Source organism: Ursus arctos, unplaced genomic scaffold (assembly GCF_023065955.2).
Source record: "Ursus arctos isolate Adak ecotype North America unplaced genomic scaffold, UrsArc2.0 scaffold_7, whole genome shotgun sequence".
Classification (NCBI taxonomy): Eukaryota; Metazoa; Chordata; class Mammalia; order Carnivora; family Ursidae; genus Ursus; species Ursus arctos.
In genome coordinates, this window is record NW_026623089.1 from 82,744,371 (window position 1) to 82,758,855 (window position 14,485).

At 46.9% G+C, this 14,485-nt stretch overlaps 1 protein-coding gene across 1 annotated transcript in view; it reads right to left on the reverse strand.

Annotated features, from left to right (window-relative positions):
- Window positions 1–3,339: 3,339 nt before the first annotated feature.
- The window catches only part of EDARADD (EDAR associated via death domain), a 62,578-nt gene continuing 51,432 nt past the window's right edge, over window positions 3,340–14,485 (reverse strand). Inside the window, exon 6 of the mRNA XM_026504018.4 lies at window positions 3,340–7,142. Within this exon, the coding sequence (XP_026359803.3) occupies window positions 6,760–7,142 (383 nt within the window). The 3' untranslated portion in view covers window positions 3,340–6,759. The remainder of the gene's footprint in view (window positions 7,143–14,485) is intronic.

Below are 14,485 nucleotides of genomic sequence, written 5' to 3' on the forward strand. Positions count from 1 at the left end.
GAGGTTAACGTGGTGATGACAGGATTCATCACCTGCGTGGAGACTGGCTGGGAGGCCCTTACCGGGTGAGGAAGGGTGGCTGTCTGGGTTAGGGTAACAGTCAGGAAGGTGGGGAGGAGGGCAGAGATTTAAGCAATGTTTGGGAGGTGGAATTGGCAGGAAAGGAGAGGAAGGTCTCTATGATGACTCAAGCAACAGGGCGAGTGGTGAGGTAGGGAACTCTGGTGAAAAACAAGTTTGGCAGGAAGGGTCACAGGTTCACTTTAGGACAGGTTGAGTTTGAGGTGCCCGCAGACGCATCCATGTGGAAAGGTCGGGTCGGTTAGTTCATGATGTCTGGCAGCTCGGAGGATACACCATGGCCAGAGATGGAAAGGTCGAAGAGGCAGAAAGTAACCTAAAACCCTCCCTCACGTACAGATAGCAGAGCATCTGAAACACTTGGTAGGATTGTTTACCTGTCTTTCTTCCTACCTCAGGGATTCTCAATTTTGTTCTGCCCATTCCTGGACCACGTGCGCACTGCTCTCTCCGGGAACGTCTCTCATCCTGTTCAGAGGTTCTCCCTCGTCTATAGGCTTCTTGAGGGTGGGAAGGTGTTGCTTATCTTTGCATCCCCAGTGTCCAGGACACATTTTAGAAACTCACTAGTTTTCTGGTTGACGACTGACAAACAGATCACATGAATCAATGGTTGCACTGGAATCCACGTAAAAGCACCAGTTAAAGATAATGGTTGACATCAGTCTCTAATGTTGTAGTACCCATTGTTAGACTTAAAATAATCTTTAGTTGTTTATAAGAAAAACACAAAATCATACAGGAGATCAAAATGAGGGCAGCTTAAAAAGTACACCAGTAAGGGGGCGCCCGGGGGCGCAGTCGTCGAGTGTCTGCCTTCGGCTCAGGGCGTGATCCCGGCTTACGGGATCGAGCCCCACATCAGGCTCCTCCGCTATGAGCCTGCTTCTTCCTCTCCTACTCTCCCTGCTTGTGTTCCCTCTCTCGCTGGCTGTCTCTCTCTATGAAATAAATAAATAAAATCTTAAAAAAAAAAAAAGTACACCATTAAGATATATAAGTAGAGTATCACAAAAATTCAGTTGTTTAAAAGCATTGTCTTTATCAGCTGAAGAAATGTCTTCTGAGAAGCTTCTGAGGCCATGCCTCAAAGGAAAATGGGATGCTGGCTGCCATATGACATGGAAGAGTGTGGCTCAGCTTGGGAAGTCAAGAAAAGCTACGCTTTTTTTACATTTCCAAAAGGGTTAGTAAACTCAGTCATTTCATCTCCAGTTGCACCGTTGACCGATCACTTCAGTTCAACTGTAGGGTTGGCGTCTACGAGGCATTCTCAGCGAAGCCACAGCCCCAGGAGGAAAGAGAACAGGCTCTCGTCTACTGGGGGCTTCGAGGTGGCCAGCACCCCAGCTGTGGCACCCCTCACCCCAAGGCTCCAGCAGGCCTAGCACATGGTTTAGCATCACGGCCACGAGCTTCTCTACACACCAGGGAAGCAAGACTTGCCCTCATCCATTTATACCCCAGTGCACAGGCTTCAGAGGGGCAGCCTGAATTCCCAAGCAGGAAACCGTGCAACAAATTAGGGTGAACATTTCTCATCACTTCTTGGGCGAATGTAGTTATGTATGTTTCAGTTACAAGGGTAGGAAACAGTTTTAACATTATTAGGCCGAAAGTGTCATTAAATATGAAAGATGACCCAACAAATTGCTCCCGCACGTGCAAGTGAACAAAGGAAGCAGACGTCAGTCTGTAGCGGGGGAAGAAGGCCATGGGCACAGCGGGGAAATCTGACCCAGACATGAGCAACGCAAAGCAGAAACGTGGACCCAAGGCGAGGGAAAGCATAGAACAGAAGGGCAGAAGTGGAGAATGTTATAAGGACGGTGTGGTCTTGGTGCAAAACTAAATGAAACATCTATTGCTTCAAAAAAGAAAGGGAAAGGAAATCTGCTAGACCTTAGTTATTAATGTTGTATTTAAAAGAATATATTTTTATACTATAACTTATAGAGGAAGAAGAAAGCTAGTGCTGGCGGTCGACATGTGCTGTAACTAAGGGAGGGCGATCCCTTTGCCTTTTCACGCGAGAGCCACTGTAGCTCACAGCCACTTCCCTGAATATGAAAGAGCGTCGCTAGATCAGAAGGGAGAAACACCAAACACCCACAAATGGCTAACTCTAGAGCCACATGGAGGAAAAGTCTTACTGACGTAATTCTCAGAGCATGGACCTGTTCGTAGAGCAGACTGGTCACACAACCCACCTGGATGAAGGGGCCATGTGACGATGGGCACTTTCGGGCTACTGGATCCTCATCTCAATTATGCCAGCCTCCTTCTGCTTATGTCAATTTGGAAAATAACCGAGCTCTTCCCATCTTCCATCGGGGCTCCTGGTAAGGGTTCTACAGTACCACCTACAACGAACGCAAGGTGGGTTCTGGGCTGGTCTTGGGAAGGCAGCCGAACCAGAAAGGACGTGTGTGCCGATTTCAGACTCCAGCAGAGGGCAGTACCACATAAAAATGACTCTGAGGGAGACCCTGATGGGTACCATCTTTTGTCTACTACCTCGAATTTTCTATGTTGTTAATGACTGTTATTGGGTGCCACCAAAATGGGTGCCTTGTGCATATGGGGTATCCAGAAATATTGGTGGGCAATCCTGGCAAAAACTGAAGCCCTAACCATTTCACATCTCACAATTTAAGGAAAGCATGACCTGTTCGGAGTCTCTCGGGCGTGTATGTGTCTTGGGTGTATGTGATGTTTATGGCAGCTTTGTTTCCCTTTCTCACATGAAGTGATTTTCCATTGCAAGCAAACAAATCCGGTTCATAACATCAAGCCTCACTACGTAACACTGCGGTATGAGAATGCTGTTTGAAACACTACATCCTGGAACGCAGCTGAAGTGATTTCATCTTTCTAATGGCAAAGGACCTCATCATAAGCAGTTTCGTTCAATTTAACCCAGATCCCTAGGAACACATAATGAGAAAAACTCTTACGTATTAATGAACTTACGTTTTAACAGTTACTTGATCAATTAATCATTAAGTGATTTCCTTCCTTTCCACTCTCACTGTTGTGAAGTCTCAGCATATTTATGCTGTTACGGTATTTGTGCTAAAGATTTATTCATTTGAGAGAGAGAACGACTGGGGGGAGGGGCAGAGGGAGAGAATCTTCAAGCAGACTCCCTGCTGAGCTTGGAGCCCCACACGGGACTTGATCCCGTGACTCATGAGATCGTGCCCTGAGCCGAAACCAAGAGTCCAATGCTTAACCGACTGAGCCACCCAGGTGCCCTGCTGTTACAGTATTTATTTGCTGAAAATTAACTTAAAAAGTATTTTGGGTTATTACGCAATTGAGTGCTGGTTCTATTTCCGTTGAGGATTACTCTTTGATATGCCTGCATGTAACAGAAACAAAAGCACCGTACATTTAATCAAAGCCTAGAGTCCGAAAGAACTTGTATTTTAAAAAAACTTATGGCTGAATTTCTCTCTGCTAACATCATACTTCTAATAATTGAAACTTTTCATAAGATAAATGTCAATCGATAGAGATGTCAGTATGTGAAAATAATGGTAGAATCAAATTCAAACAGCATGGTCATATCAACTCCCATATTTGAAAAGTCCTGTCTACCCTGGCACTTCCCCTGTGCAATTATAAACAGGAATTTTCAGATTTCATAGCCAGGATTGGAAATTATTAACAATGAGGACTTTGCAAGTAATGATGCCACATGGGGAAATGTGGGGGTGGTACTCTGTGGTCACGCACTTTTCCTGGAATTCCCGAATTTGATGGAAAAGGAGCACACTCCGCTCCGCCCAGACCCGAATCACCTGAATCCTGTCTTAACATTTTTGATCCAGCTCCGAGGTGAGTTCAGCAGACACTTAGGAACGATAGCCATGTTCAAGATACATATGACAATAAGTTCCCTCGAACGTCAGTTTTCAGATTGAAAGTTGGAGTTTGAAATTGGAAACAGAAGCAGTGCCAATAGGGACCTGCGTTCCCAAGCCAGTTTACGAAAAACTTTTAATCCGGGGATTTGTGAAATCTAGAACTGACAGTTCTAAAGACCCTAATCACCGTGTATAACTGTGTTTCTATGGGAAAATTTTTCACAGTATTTTCCAGATTGAACATCTGGGATATTAGGACCTTAAACATTTTTTCAAATTTGCAGCTGTGGCCCTACCGGACAGAAATGTAGAAGCCCACCTCCCCCAGGTACTGTTCCAAGCCACTAAGGGTGGTCTGTGACCTGCCAGGGTTTTTAATAGAGCTGGGCATCCACTGAGCTGGGAACCCCCTGGTGGGGGAGGGGGAGACCAGGCAAGCTGGTGGGGCAGCAGGGGAGGGAGGGCAGGGTAGTGGGGGTGGTGTTATTCCAATCCCCTCCTCCCTCAGGTTGCTCTTTCTTCCTGCTGCACCCCTGTCCTGTGTGAGTTGGAGGTGGAGGAAGTCTCCGGAAATAAGGAAAACTTCCCCACCCTCCCCCCATGGGAATGGTGGCTGGGGGTGGGAGTGGAGGTTCCACCTGTTGTTTTCCGTCTCTGTCTGGGGGAGGGGAGAGCCTAGAGGCCTAGAGGCGGGAGGACAAAGGAGCAGGCTGAGGAAAGGGAGCCAAAGGGCTTTTCCCTGGCATCTTCCTCCCTCTCTGCTCTCCTCCTGCTTCTACCTGGTCAGAGCCCCCCACAGCCTGGTGCTGAGGTGGAGTGACAACCGGCAAGGATGGAGATGGGCAGGAGGGAAGTGTGATGAAAAGATGGAGTTCCTCAGCAGCCCGAGAGGGAAGGGACTTTCTGTGGCCCTGCCCAGACAGCCATCAGCAGGACATTTGTATCCCAAGGGTGGTGGGACACAAGGTGACAGCATCCCCCGCTGGGGGTCCTTACCATGCCACACTGATAGTCACAACCCTTTCCTGTCCCACTTCCCTAACGTATCAGTAACTAATGCGAAAAGCTCATCTGTATTTTCCCACAGCAAATTTTGGGCTAACATATGGGGGCGGGTGTCACGTGTAACTTAATGAGAACACGGAACATCAAATCAAATTCCTAGAAGATTAGAGCCCCCTTAATGAGTTCTGTACGGAGCCTGGAGCCTGGAGCCCGGCTGACAGTAAATATGTAACAACCCCCTCGTTGGACATCAACTGCAGAAGAACCTATTTTTAAAAATCTCCACATTTTATTAAGTGCTGCTCCTTTAAATACATCTTGTGATAAACCTGACATTTCTCTGATAAATCAGACAAGGGAAGATTAGCTGGGTGCGAGGAGCCCCGAGTCAGAAGTGAGGAGTGAATCTCCGTAGATTTTGCTAGTTTGGAGTTTACATTTGATAGCGAAGCTGACTGTATGTATTAGCCACCTGATAAAAACCGCTAAAATGGTTCGTGCAAAACTATGTTCGTGGCTGAGAAAATATTTTTCTTCTGAGTTAATCCTAAGCTTTTTAATCAGTGCTCTTCGTCATTTCTGCTTTTTTAAATCAGGGACATATACAGAATCCCACCAAACCGAAAGAAGTACCTAGATTGTCTGAACCCAAGGCCAAAACCAAATGGTGCTTTTATGAAATTGTCAAGCAAGCCAAGGCTTTGCCTTGTATCCGTTACCCTGTAAAACATCGAGAAAATCAGATCTCTCCAGTAACGAACCCTTCCACCCTCCACACCTCACCTCCCCTTAAACCATCAAATAAGAACATCAGGTATTGTTTGGACCCCATGTTTCATTTGGTTTAAAATCCTCTGGATTTTGGATTTTAATACCGAGTCCCTGTTCTTGGCTAAACCGCTGCGTAGTTCGTTAGTGGCCTGTTGCCAGCTGGGATAGTAGGGGCTGAAGTGCTTGCATGTCAACCAGGGGCCAGGTGATTTTTATTCATTTCTTCACTGAACTTGATCTCGGGGTGAAACACTCAGCCTCATATAAAAGGTGTAAAAGTAAATACTCAGGTAATTTTTTAAAAGTCTTGGGTAACAAAGGGCATTTTGTGACTCTCTTTGTCAAACAGCTTGCCCAAGGTCCTCATTCCCCCTCTGATTCCGGACTCTGTCCTCCCACCACCGATTTTGCATTTCTTGCCAAAAATACTTGAGCAAAGGACATTTTTGATAATGCACAGGGTACCAAAGTATTGGAATAAAAAAGATGGCACATACGGTCTGAAGGTACGGCCCCAGGATACCCATATCCTGCCACTTCACCGAAGTGCTTCATGCCCGAAAAAGGAACAAGCGAGGTGACTTCTCTGTGCCGTCCTCTTGTCAGATGCGGGAGCGCGGTTCATCATGAGGGATCCCGTGGGTGATGATCGACTGGGGCCACCAACAATCTTAGTTCTCATTTCAATCTCCCACAGCATCGAAGGGAAAGGGTAAGTTTATTTTCGTCATGGCATGAATCCATTCCGATTGCCGTCTTTGGCCCCGGTCCCTAGAGGAGTCTACAAAGTATGTTTCCCGAGTCCAGATTCAAATATTAAATTAAAACCAATGTGCAAAACTAAACAAGCAAAAATCCGCCACCAAAACATATCCTACCCCTCCAAAAAACACCCACCAGCTTTGGGGAAAACCGATATCCACGGTTCCACGTCCTTATCCTAAACTCTTAAAAAAAGAACAGACCCCCATTCCTCCTTAACCTGTGGTTGTTTCGAGGTCCCAAGAGGCCAGTATGAAGGCGCGGAGGTCTAGAAGTTCCTGGGGTGGTCTCCACGCCCCCTCTTGGGCCACTCCTCATCCACCCACCGGTGTAAGACCTTCTCCACGTCGGCCCTGTGGTAGAGCCTGCACAGCTCCATCAGCTGACCCACCGGCCGCTGGCTGTTCCGCAGCAGGAACTCCAGGGTGGGGCTCTGAGGCCTCTGCTCCAGGAAACACAGCTCATCGTACGGCATGCCCCATTTGCTGGCAAAATTCCTCCAGTTCTTTACTGTCGGGTGACACGGATCCAGCTTTATCCTGATGATGTCAAGCAAGTCCTGATCGTTGAGTAAGTCACTTATGGTCGGGGCCCGGAGCAAGCAGGAGGGACAAGTACAGTTCTCCCTGCAGGACTCGCCCTTGCTTGTATCTGCAGGAGTAAGCAGTACAGCCCACAGGTCAGCAAGAAAGTGAACGCGTGCGCCCATCTCTCCCGCCCTCCATCTTCCTGCTCGAATGCCAGCAGCACCGCTATGAGTGGAACACAGCGGGTCTTACAGATACTCACAGATACTCTCAGAATACTCATTTCTATAGATTCACACGACAAACGTGGCGCTCTTGACAGCCAGGGGAGGGGTGGCTTTGCTGGAAGAACTAGTAAGGGCTTATACAGCCAGTATCCCTTTCTTTTGGAGACTCTGAGTCTCACGTTGTGCATTTGCGGCACCACTGGCTGGAATCTGGGTTTCAAGGAGCAGGGCTCTCTCTGGGGGTGGGTCCCCGGCAGGAGTCACACTCTGCTGTCCCCCAAGTAAGCCAGCCCATACTTGCCTGAACCTCTGCTCTTACCCCTTCCAAGTTACAAGTCAGCCCTGACAGCTTTTTAATGCCAAACACAGCATGTTAGGGGATAAAGGATTGCACAGTTCTTTGCAAGGCCTTTAAACACACACACACACACACACACACACACACAAAACTGGAATATCCACTCCACACGCATATTTGGAACAGAGTGATAATTGATAATGCCAGAAAACTTACTTTTGAGATTTATGGCCACCTTATCATCCCTTCGCCTTTATCTGTGTTTTGTTCACGCACGGGGCTCCTTTGAAGTGGAGCCAACACCTGAGGTGTGCACCGTGGGACGGATGAACAGGGGTCTTTGAGCTGAGCCTCACCGATAAGGGCACAGCCCCAGCCCAGAGGAAGGGCAGATATTCTTCCGTCAGTCATCTGCAGCCTCGTGTCAACACGAGGAAGCACGTCGGGGACAGGGGGCGATGAGGGAGCAGAGACAAGTGCCGACAGGTCATTTAGGATTAAGTTGTAAGTGTGTCTGCACAACATGGCAACGTGAGTGTCTCAACTGCATCGGCACTGGTGCTCCTGACCCTTCCAACCGGGGACTTTAACAGCCAAAGGCTACACCAGAGATCACTGGCTTGGAAAATTCTGGGAGGTTGGTTACAATGACCTTTACTATACCGAGCCCTGGACTTCCCAATTTCGGAGAGGAAAGAATTTAGGAAAAGGGAGTGTCTTCGGTGCTCCCAAGGTTGAGAACCAGCCAACTGGAGGCGAGTACAAATGACAAGATGACAAGAACCCTGAGAACCCGGCTCACACCCTTTGACCTACTAACACAACTTCTGGGAATCCCGCCTAAGGAGATAATCTAGAATATGTACACACACGAAATATTTTAATGACGGTCTGATCTTTACTACCCGTTGTTTTAAACAAATGCCAATGTTAGGGGACTAGTGGAATAAATCACTGTACTGCCTGATGGAGTTTTATTTAAGTAACTCTGAAGACTACGTCGTGACCCAGAAAATGTGCGTGCTGTAATGTCAAGTGAAAAATGCCGGATGTAGAGAATGTGTGTCCTTGACTTTAGAACTATGTGAAAACTCTGTTACTATTACTATGGAAGGAAATGCACAAAAACAGTAATCGCTATTGTCTTAATTCCATAGGATTGTTTCTATTTTCCAAACTTTCTCCAGTGGTGTTTTATTTCTGTGGTAACCAATACAATGTCTTACATGAACAAGCAGGTTCCCACCTGACTTTGAAGGTCACCTGGACCTGCTGTGGCTTCTAATGTCCCCCTCACACCAGCTCCCCTGGGATATGGCTGCCTCTGGAACTGGGCCCGAGGCTCCTTTGCCCCTTTGGACACTGTCCGTTGCACGGCAGAGTGCATCCTCCTTGAAGGTTCCTTCCGACAGCCAAGCCCCAAACCCCCAGCCTCAGCCCACCATGTCCCAGCTGCATCCCTCCCCCTGTCACCTGACGTGCTGAGATCCCAGCCTGTCTGGCTGCTGAGTCCCTGAGCAGGACAAGGAGGTGCTTCAGTTCTGTTCTTAGCCCGAAGCTTTCCCCTCCCACACTCCCTCCCTCTGGCCACATCCTCCACTCCCAACAACCCCCACCACGCACTCCCACTAGAATGGAAGGCCCCTTCTCTTTGCATCTGTGGGACCCCGCACAGCCCTTGGCTTATAACAAATGCATAAGCAATGTTGACTGAGTGACTGAGGAGCCTGCCTGCTCTTCTGGGCTCCACAGCTGACCACTGACATCTCCAACTCGGGGGACCTAAAACAGCACTTAAATGTCTCCCCCTACGCATCAACGGCACTCCAACTCCCCTCCGGACACTGACAGCTCCCTAGGTGTCCTTGTAGACTTTTTCACTGCCTCCAACGACTTACCAGGTCGCGGCCTCCCCTGGAACCTCTCCACGCTACACTTCCTGTTTTCCTTCCCAGGATTTCCCAGATATAATGTGTGCTCCAGACCAGCTGGCCTACTCCCTTCCCCGCACTTCATCCAGCCTATAAAGCCTGCCTCGGATTAATTAAATTAAAAGAAAGACTAATATCAGCTCAGGGTAGAAAAATTGGAAATTACATACCATTACAGATTTTGTATAAACTACTGAACGTTTAGGGGCTTTCCCAAATTCTTACAACTAAGGGGAACAATTTGATGTAGACCCTTGCGTGTGTATTTTTGGCCACATCTATACTCATTGCACCAGTAATGGGATAATTAGGCCCCAAAGTATGAGCTTTCTAAGGCTATCAATGCATGTGCCCAAACCTGCTTTCCAGAAATAAAGGTGGTACAATTTATACTCCAACCGCGAGCAGTGATGCTGCCCACGTCACCGGACCTTTGTCGGCACCAAGTAAAAATGTCTGTCGATTTCACAGGCGGGAAAATTGGGCCTCAAATTCTTCTACCTCCATGTCTTTCCTGGTGTTTTCTCTCTGATCAGTTTTCTCTCTTCTCTCCCTCCGCCTCTCCCAGGACTTCCTCTGCTGAACTTCATCCATCCTATAAAACCCCCCTCAGATTCAGCCCTTGCATGCAATCTCCCCAGCCCCGGCCTGGAATGCTGCCTCATTCAGAATCCCATCTTTTTTTTTTTTTTTAAGATTTTATTTATTTATTCGACAGAGATAGAGACAGCCAGCGAGAGAGGGAACACAAGCAGGGGGAGTGGGAGAGGAAGAAGCAGGCTCCCAGCGGAGGAGCCCGATGTGGGACTCGATCCCGGAACGCCGGGATCACGCCCTGAGCCGAAGGCAGACGCTTAACGACTGAGCCCCCCAGGCGCCCCAGAATCCCATCATTTCGTCTGCATCTCCTGACTCTGCATTGCAGTGAGGCAGTCTGCGTGGTTCTCTTGTTCCTCATGACACCTTAAATGCCCCGAGAACAGATCCAGATCCTTCTGCACTGCGCTGTACATCTTAGAGTTTAAAAATGTTGCACTACATTTCTATATAGTACGGGGAGAGACCTTCTTCAGCCACATTAATAACGATGCATTAAGAAGTAAAGCTTTGGGAAGTCTGGGTGGCTCAGTCAGGTGAGCATCTGCCTTCGGCTCAGGTCGTGATCTCAGGGTCCTGGAATGGAGCCCCATGTCCAGCTCCCTGCTCAGCGGGGAATCTGCTTCTCCCTCTCCCTCTGCCTCCCCACCTCCACTTGTGCTCTGTCTCTCTGTCAAATAAATAAAATCTTAAAAAAAAAAAAGAAGTAAAGCTTTAGCAGCACAATAGAACAGAAGTTAATTTATTTAAAAAACGACCTTTGTAATGGTAAAGGTGATTCCTTACTAAACGAAGGGTATAAGGGAAATCCTCCAATTTTCTTTGCTCTTATTTAAAGGTAGGGTCAAATGTACAATATTCCATCAAATGGCCGAGAAAGCAGGTTACCAAAGAGTATGTATAATTCTGTTTTTGTAAAAACAAACAATATAGTAGGGGCGCCTGGGTGGCTCAGTTGCTTAAACGTCTGCCTTCAGCTCAGGTCATGATCTCAGGGTCCCAGGATGGAGCCCTGCATCAAGGCTCCCTGCTCAGCAGGGAGCCTGCTTCTCCCTCTCCCCCTCCTCCCTGACCCCCCTTCTCAAAAATGAATAAATAAAATCTTTTTAAAAAAGACCAGAAAACAACAGTCATTTATATCCATGTAAAGCATATATTATATACATATTCACAGACATAGAAAAAGTCTGGAAGCATGTATATCAAAAGTGTTACCAATGGATATTTCCTAATTTTTTTTATAATGATTGTATTTCTTTGGATACTTCAAAAATATTTCTAAATGTCACAGAAAAAGAAAGGAGGATTTAAATCTCGAAGTCCAGAATTAAATCTATTGGTGCCCAAAGGTGATCTCTAGTACCACCTTTGTAAGATTCAATGTTGGCAAGAAGACTAAAAATAATATAACAAAAAGTAATATAAAGAAGAAGAAAGACGTAAGGTTTCTGTGAAGCTCCTTTAAGCTCTCTAGTATAAGAGAAGCTTTTCTTTGAACAATTATGTTGACCATTTATTAGTTTGTTTGAAAATAAATGATGTGCCAAAAATCTATCGATGTTTTCCTTTTGTATTTTCCGTGACACAGACCACAAACCGTTTATTGAACTGCAATCTCCACGGACTGCCAACACTAGCGAATTAAAAGTTGCCTTTTAGAATCATAAACTATAATTAGCTCTCTGGCGGACTTCAGTGGAGAAACATGTTTTGTTTTGTTTTGTATCAAATATATTCTGTCCTGCCCTGCTTTGAACACCTATCACGTAATAGCGCACATAAAAGGCTAGGCTAGGTGATGCCTTGGGGAAGAAACAATTGTGGGGAGAGAGAGATAGAGGACCAGAGAAGCCTTCATCAGAAATGGGGGAAAATGGGATGATTATCTGATGCCTCTCAAAACACAAGCATAGGATTGCTGTACAGTTGAAGCTTAGAAATTGTTTGCCAAATGAATAAGAACTCTGCTTTCTCCCCAGGAGACAAGGGATACTTGTTATTTTTAAGTAATCTCTACACCTGATGTGGGGCTTGAACTCACGACCCTGGGATCGAGAGTCACTGTCTACCCACTGAGCCAGCCAGGTGCCCCCTGGTAGACTTGTGATTATTGTGGGATGCATCCTAGGACCTGAAGAGAGAAAGTTAAAAGGAAAGGGAATGTTGCTGGTGTCTCCTGGCGATAAACAGATATTGGTGGAAAACAATACAGCACTGGTCTTAAAATACAAGAGAATGGATTGATTCTAGATTTGAGGAGGAGAGGAGAGGGCTATTTCAAGAAGGAAGTCACTTATGTATAAAAAGTCACTCAGGTTCTCTAATGAGGGTCCTCACTTGCCATATTTCGACGCTCGACTTGCGTGTTTTCTGCCAGTGCAAAGCCAGAGTGGAACACACCATTAACAACAGTGACTTCTAATTTCGAGGTGAGTCTCATCTGAGCACCGGCTCATACTTGGGGAGGGTTGTCAGAGGAGGAAGCACCAGATTTCAGAGTCTCTTCATCACGCCAACTGTCATTATGGAAGGACTACCTTATGACCAGCCCAGCACAGAGCCCTCAATCCTGCATCATTCCAACCTGTGTCATGTGGGGCTCATCGAATCTCAGCGTTCCCACCTCCTAGAGCTTGACTTCTCCAGGCATTTAACATCCACAGACTTCAGACTCCTCATCCGTTAAATGAAAATGGTAATTTCTGTATCTCATGAGTTAAATGCGATAAAGGATGTGAAAGCACTTTTGTCAGGTCTTATGTAAAGATGTTAGGTCTTACATTTATTTTTTGTAAGGACACTGGGAAGAAAAGAGTCCCCATGTGGTCTGACCTCTGCTGACACCTCCCAGCTCACTTCCTTCTCTATCGCTCTTCCCTGCCCACACTGGTCCCTAGATCACTAAGCTCAGGCCTGCCTCAGGACCTTTGCACCAGCTAGCTCTGCTCCCTGGAGTCCTCCTTCCTCAGATCTTCACACGGCTGGCTCCTTTGCATTGTTCGGGTCCCCGTGAACCTTCTTAGCTAAAGCAGCATCCTCCCCTACCAGGCAAAATGCCATTACCCTCATTTATCTTCCTACCATCATATATAATGACTTATTTGTGTTTATTGTCTGTCACTCCCAACTAGTATATAAACTCCAAGAGGAAAGGGACTTTCGTATCTAATGTCACCACTTCATCCCAGATACACAGTAGGCGCTCAGTAATATTTGTTGAGTCAATCAAATGATTGAAGAATGTGTCATGGAGAAATAGTCCAGTTAGAAACCTCTGGGCAGCCTAAGAAGAGCTATCTAGAAAATTCCAGATCAACCGAAACTTTTTTCTTTTTTAAGTGCTAACTGAGCATGTACAAAGCAGAAGAAAGATGCCTGGTCGCTATGCAGAAGGAGTACCCTGTGTACCACAGAAATTAAGAATGGCTTTAGAAGCATGCCAACTGTCAGTATGAGCATGAAGCAGGTGTGCAACTTGGACCAGTAACTGAGCTCTCCAAGGCCATATCCTCACTCCCTGAACGGGACAGTGCGATCTATTTCACAGGTTGTGGCGAGGACTGAATGAGATCATCCATGAAAGCCTCAGCCCAGGGCACAGCAGGCAGGCTGTGGGTAAGGGAGCAGAACCAACAGCCTCTTTTAAAGCAGTAGTTCTCAACCTCCCCCTCCAGAACGCTCCCCACCCCCTAGCCCTCTGGCCCCACCCACTGAAATCCTTATTGAATTGGTCTGGGGTGCAGGAGGGGCATGGGAATTTTTAAAGGCTCCCCTGGGGATTCTAAAATGCAGCTGGGGTTGAAAACCATTTTGCCTTAAAGACACCCGCAGAGTAAGTTCTTAGTCAGAAGGACCTGCCAAAATTACACTTTGGAATCAGAGTTACTTTTCTTTGAGAGATGGCCTGTCATTTCCCCACACTCCACAGTGGATGAGTGGGTTTTCCTATGGGGTGTTTTCAGTCCTCTCCCCCTACTCTCCATCCTCTCTCAGACACACACTTACACAGACTTTAAAGAAGCGTTTGGGATTCTAGAATGTTTGCCGACAAGCTGTGGCTGCGTCATTTGAAACAACAGTAAGAAACCGCGCGTCCGACAGTGCAGTGTCTAACTCGGGTTTGGGGCTGGCGGGTTTGAAAATACTGGTCAATTAACAGTTAATTGTGAATTGGAACAATATTCAGGACTCACAAAGGTCATGATGACTTGAGCCTAGAAACTGGCTCCAGTCAGGATGCTGGCAGTGGATCACAGACTGACTTAATGTGTCTCCCTGCAGGCTAGGTGCCGTTTTATCTTGCACAACCTGGCTTTTCGAGAACTATTACCACACGGGTGTTTCCCTCCCGTGCGCTCGGGACCACTGTGAGCCCTTAGATCATTTATAATAACGTTCTGCAGGATAACGAGGT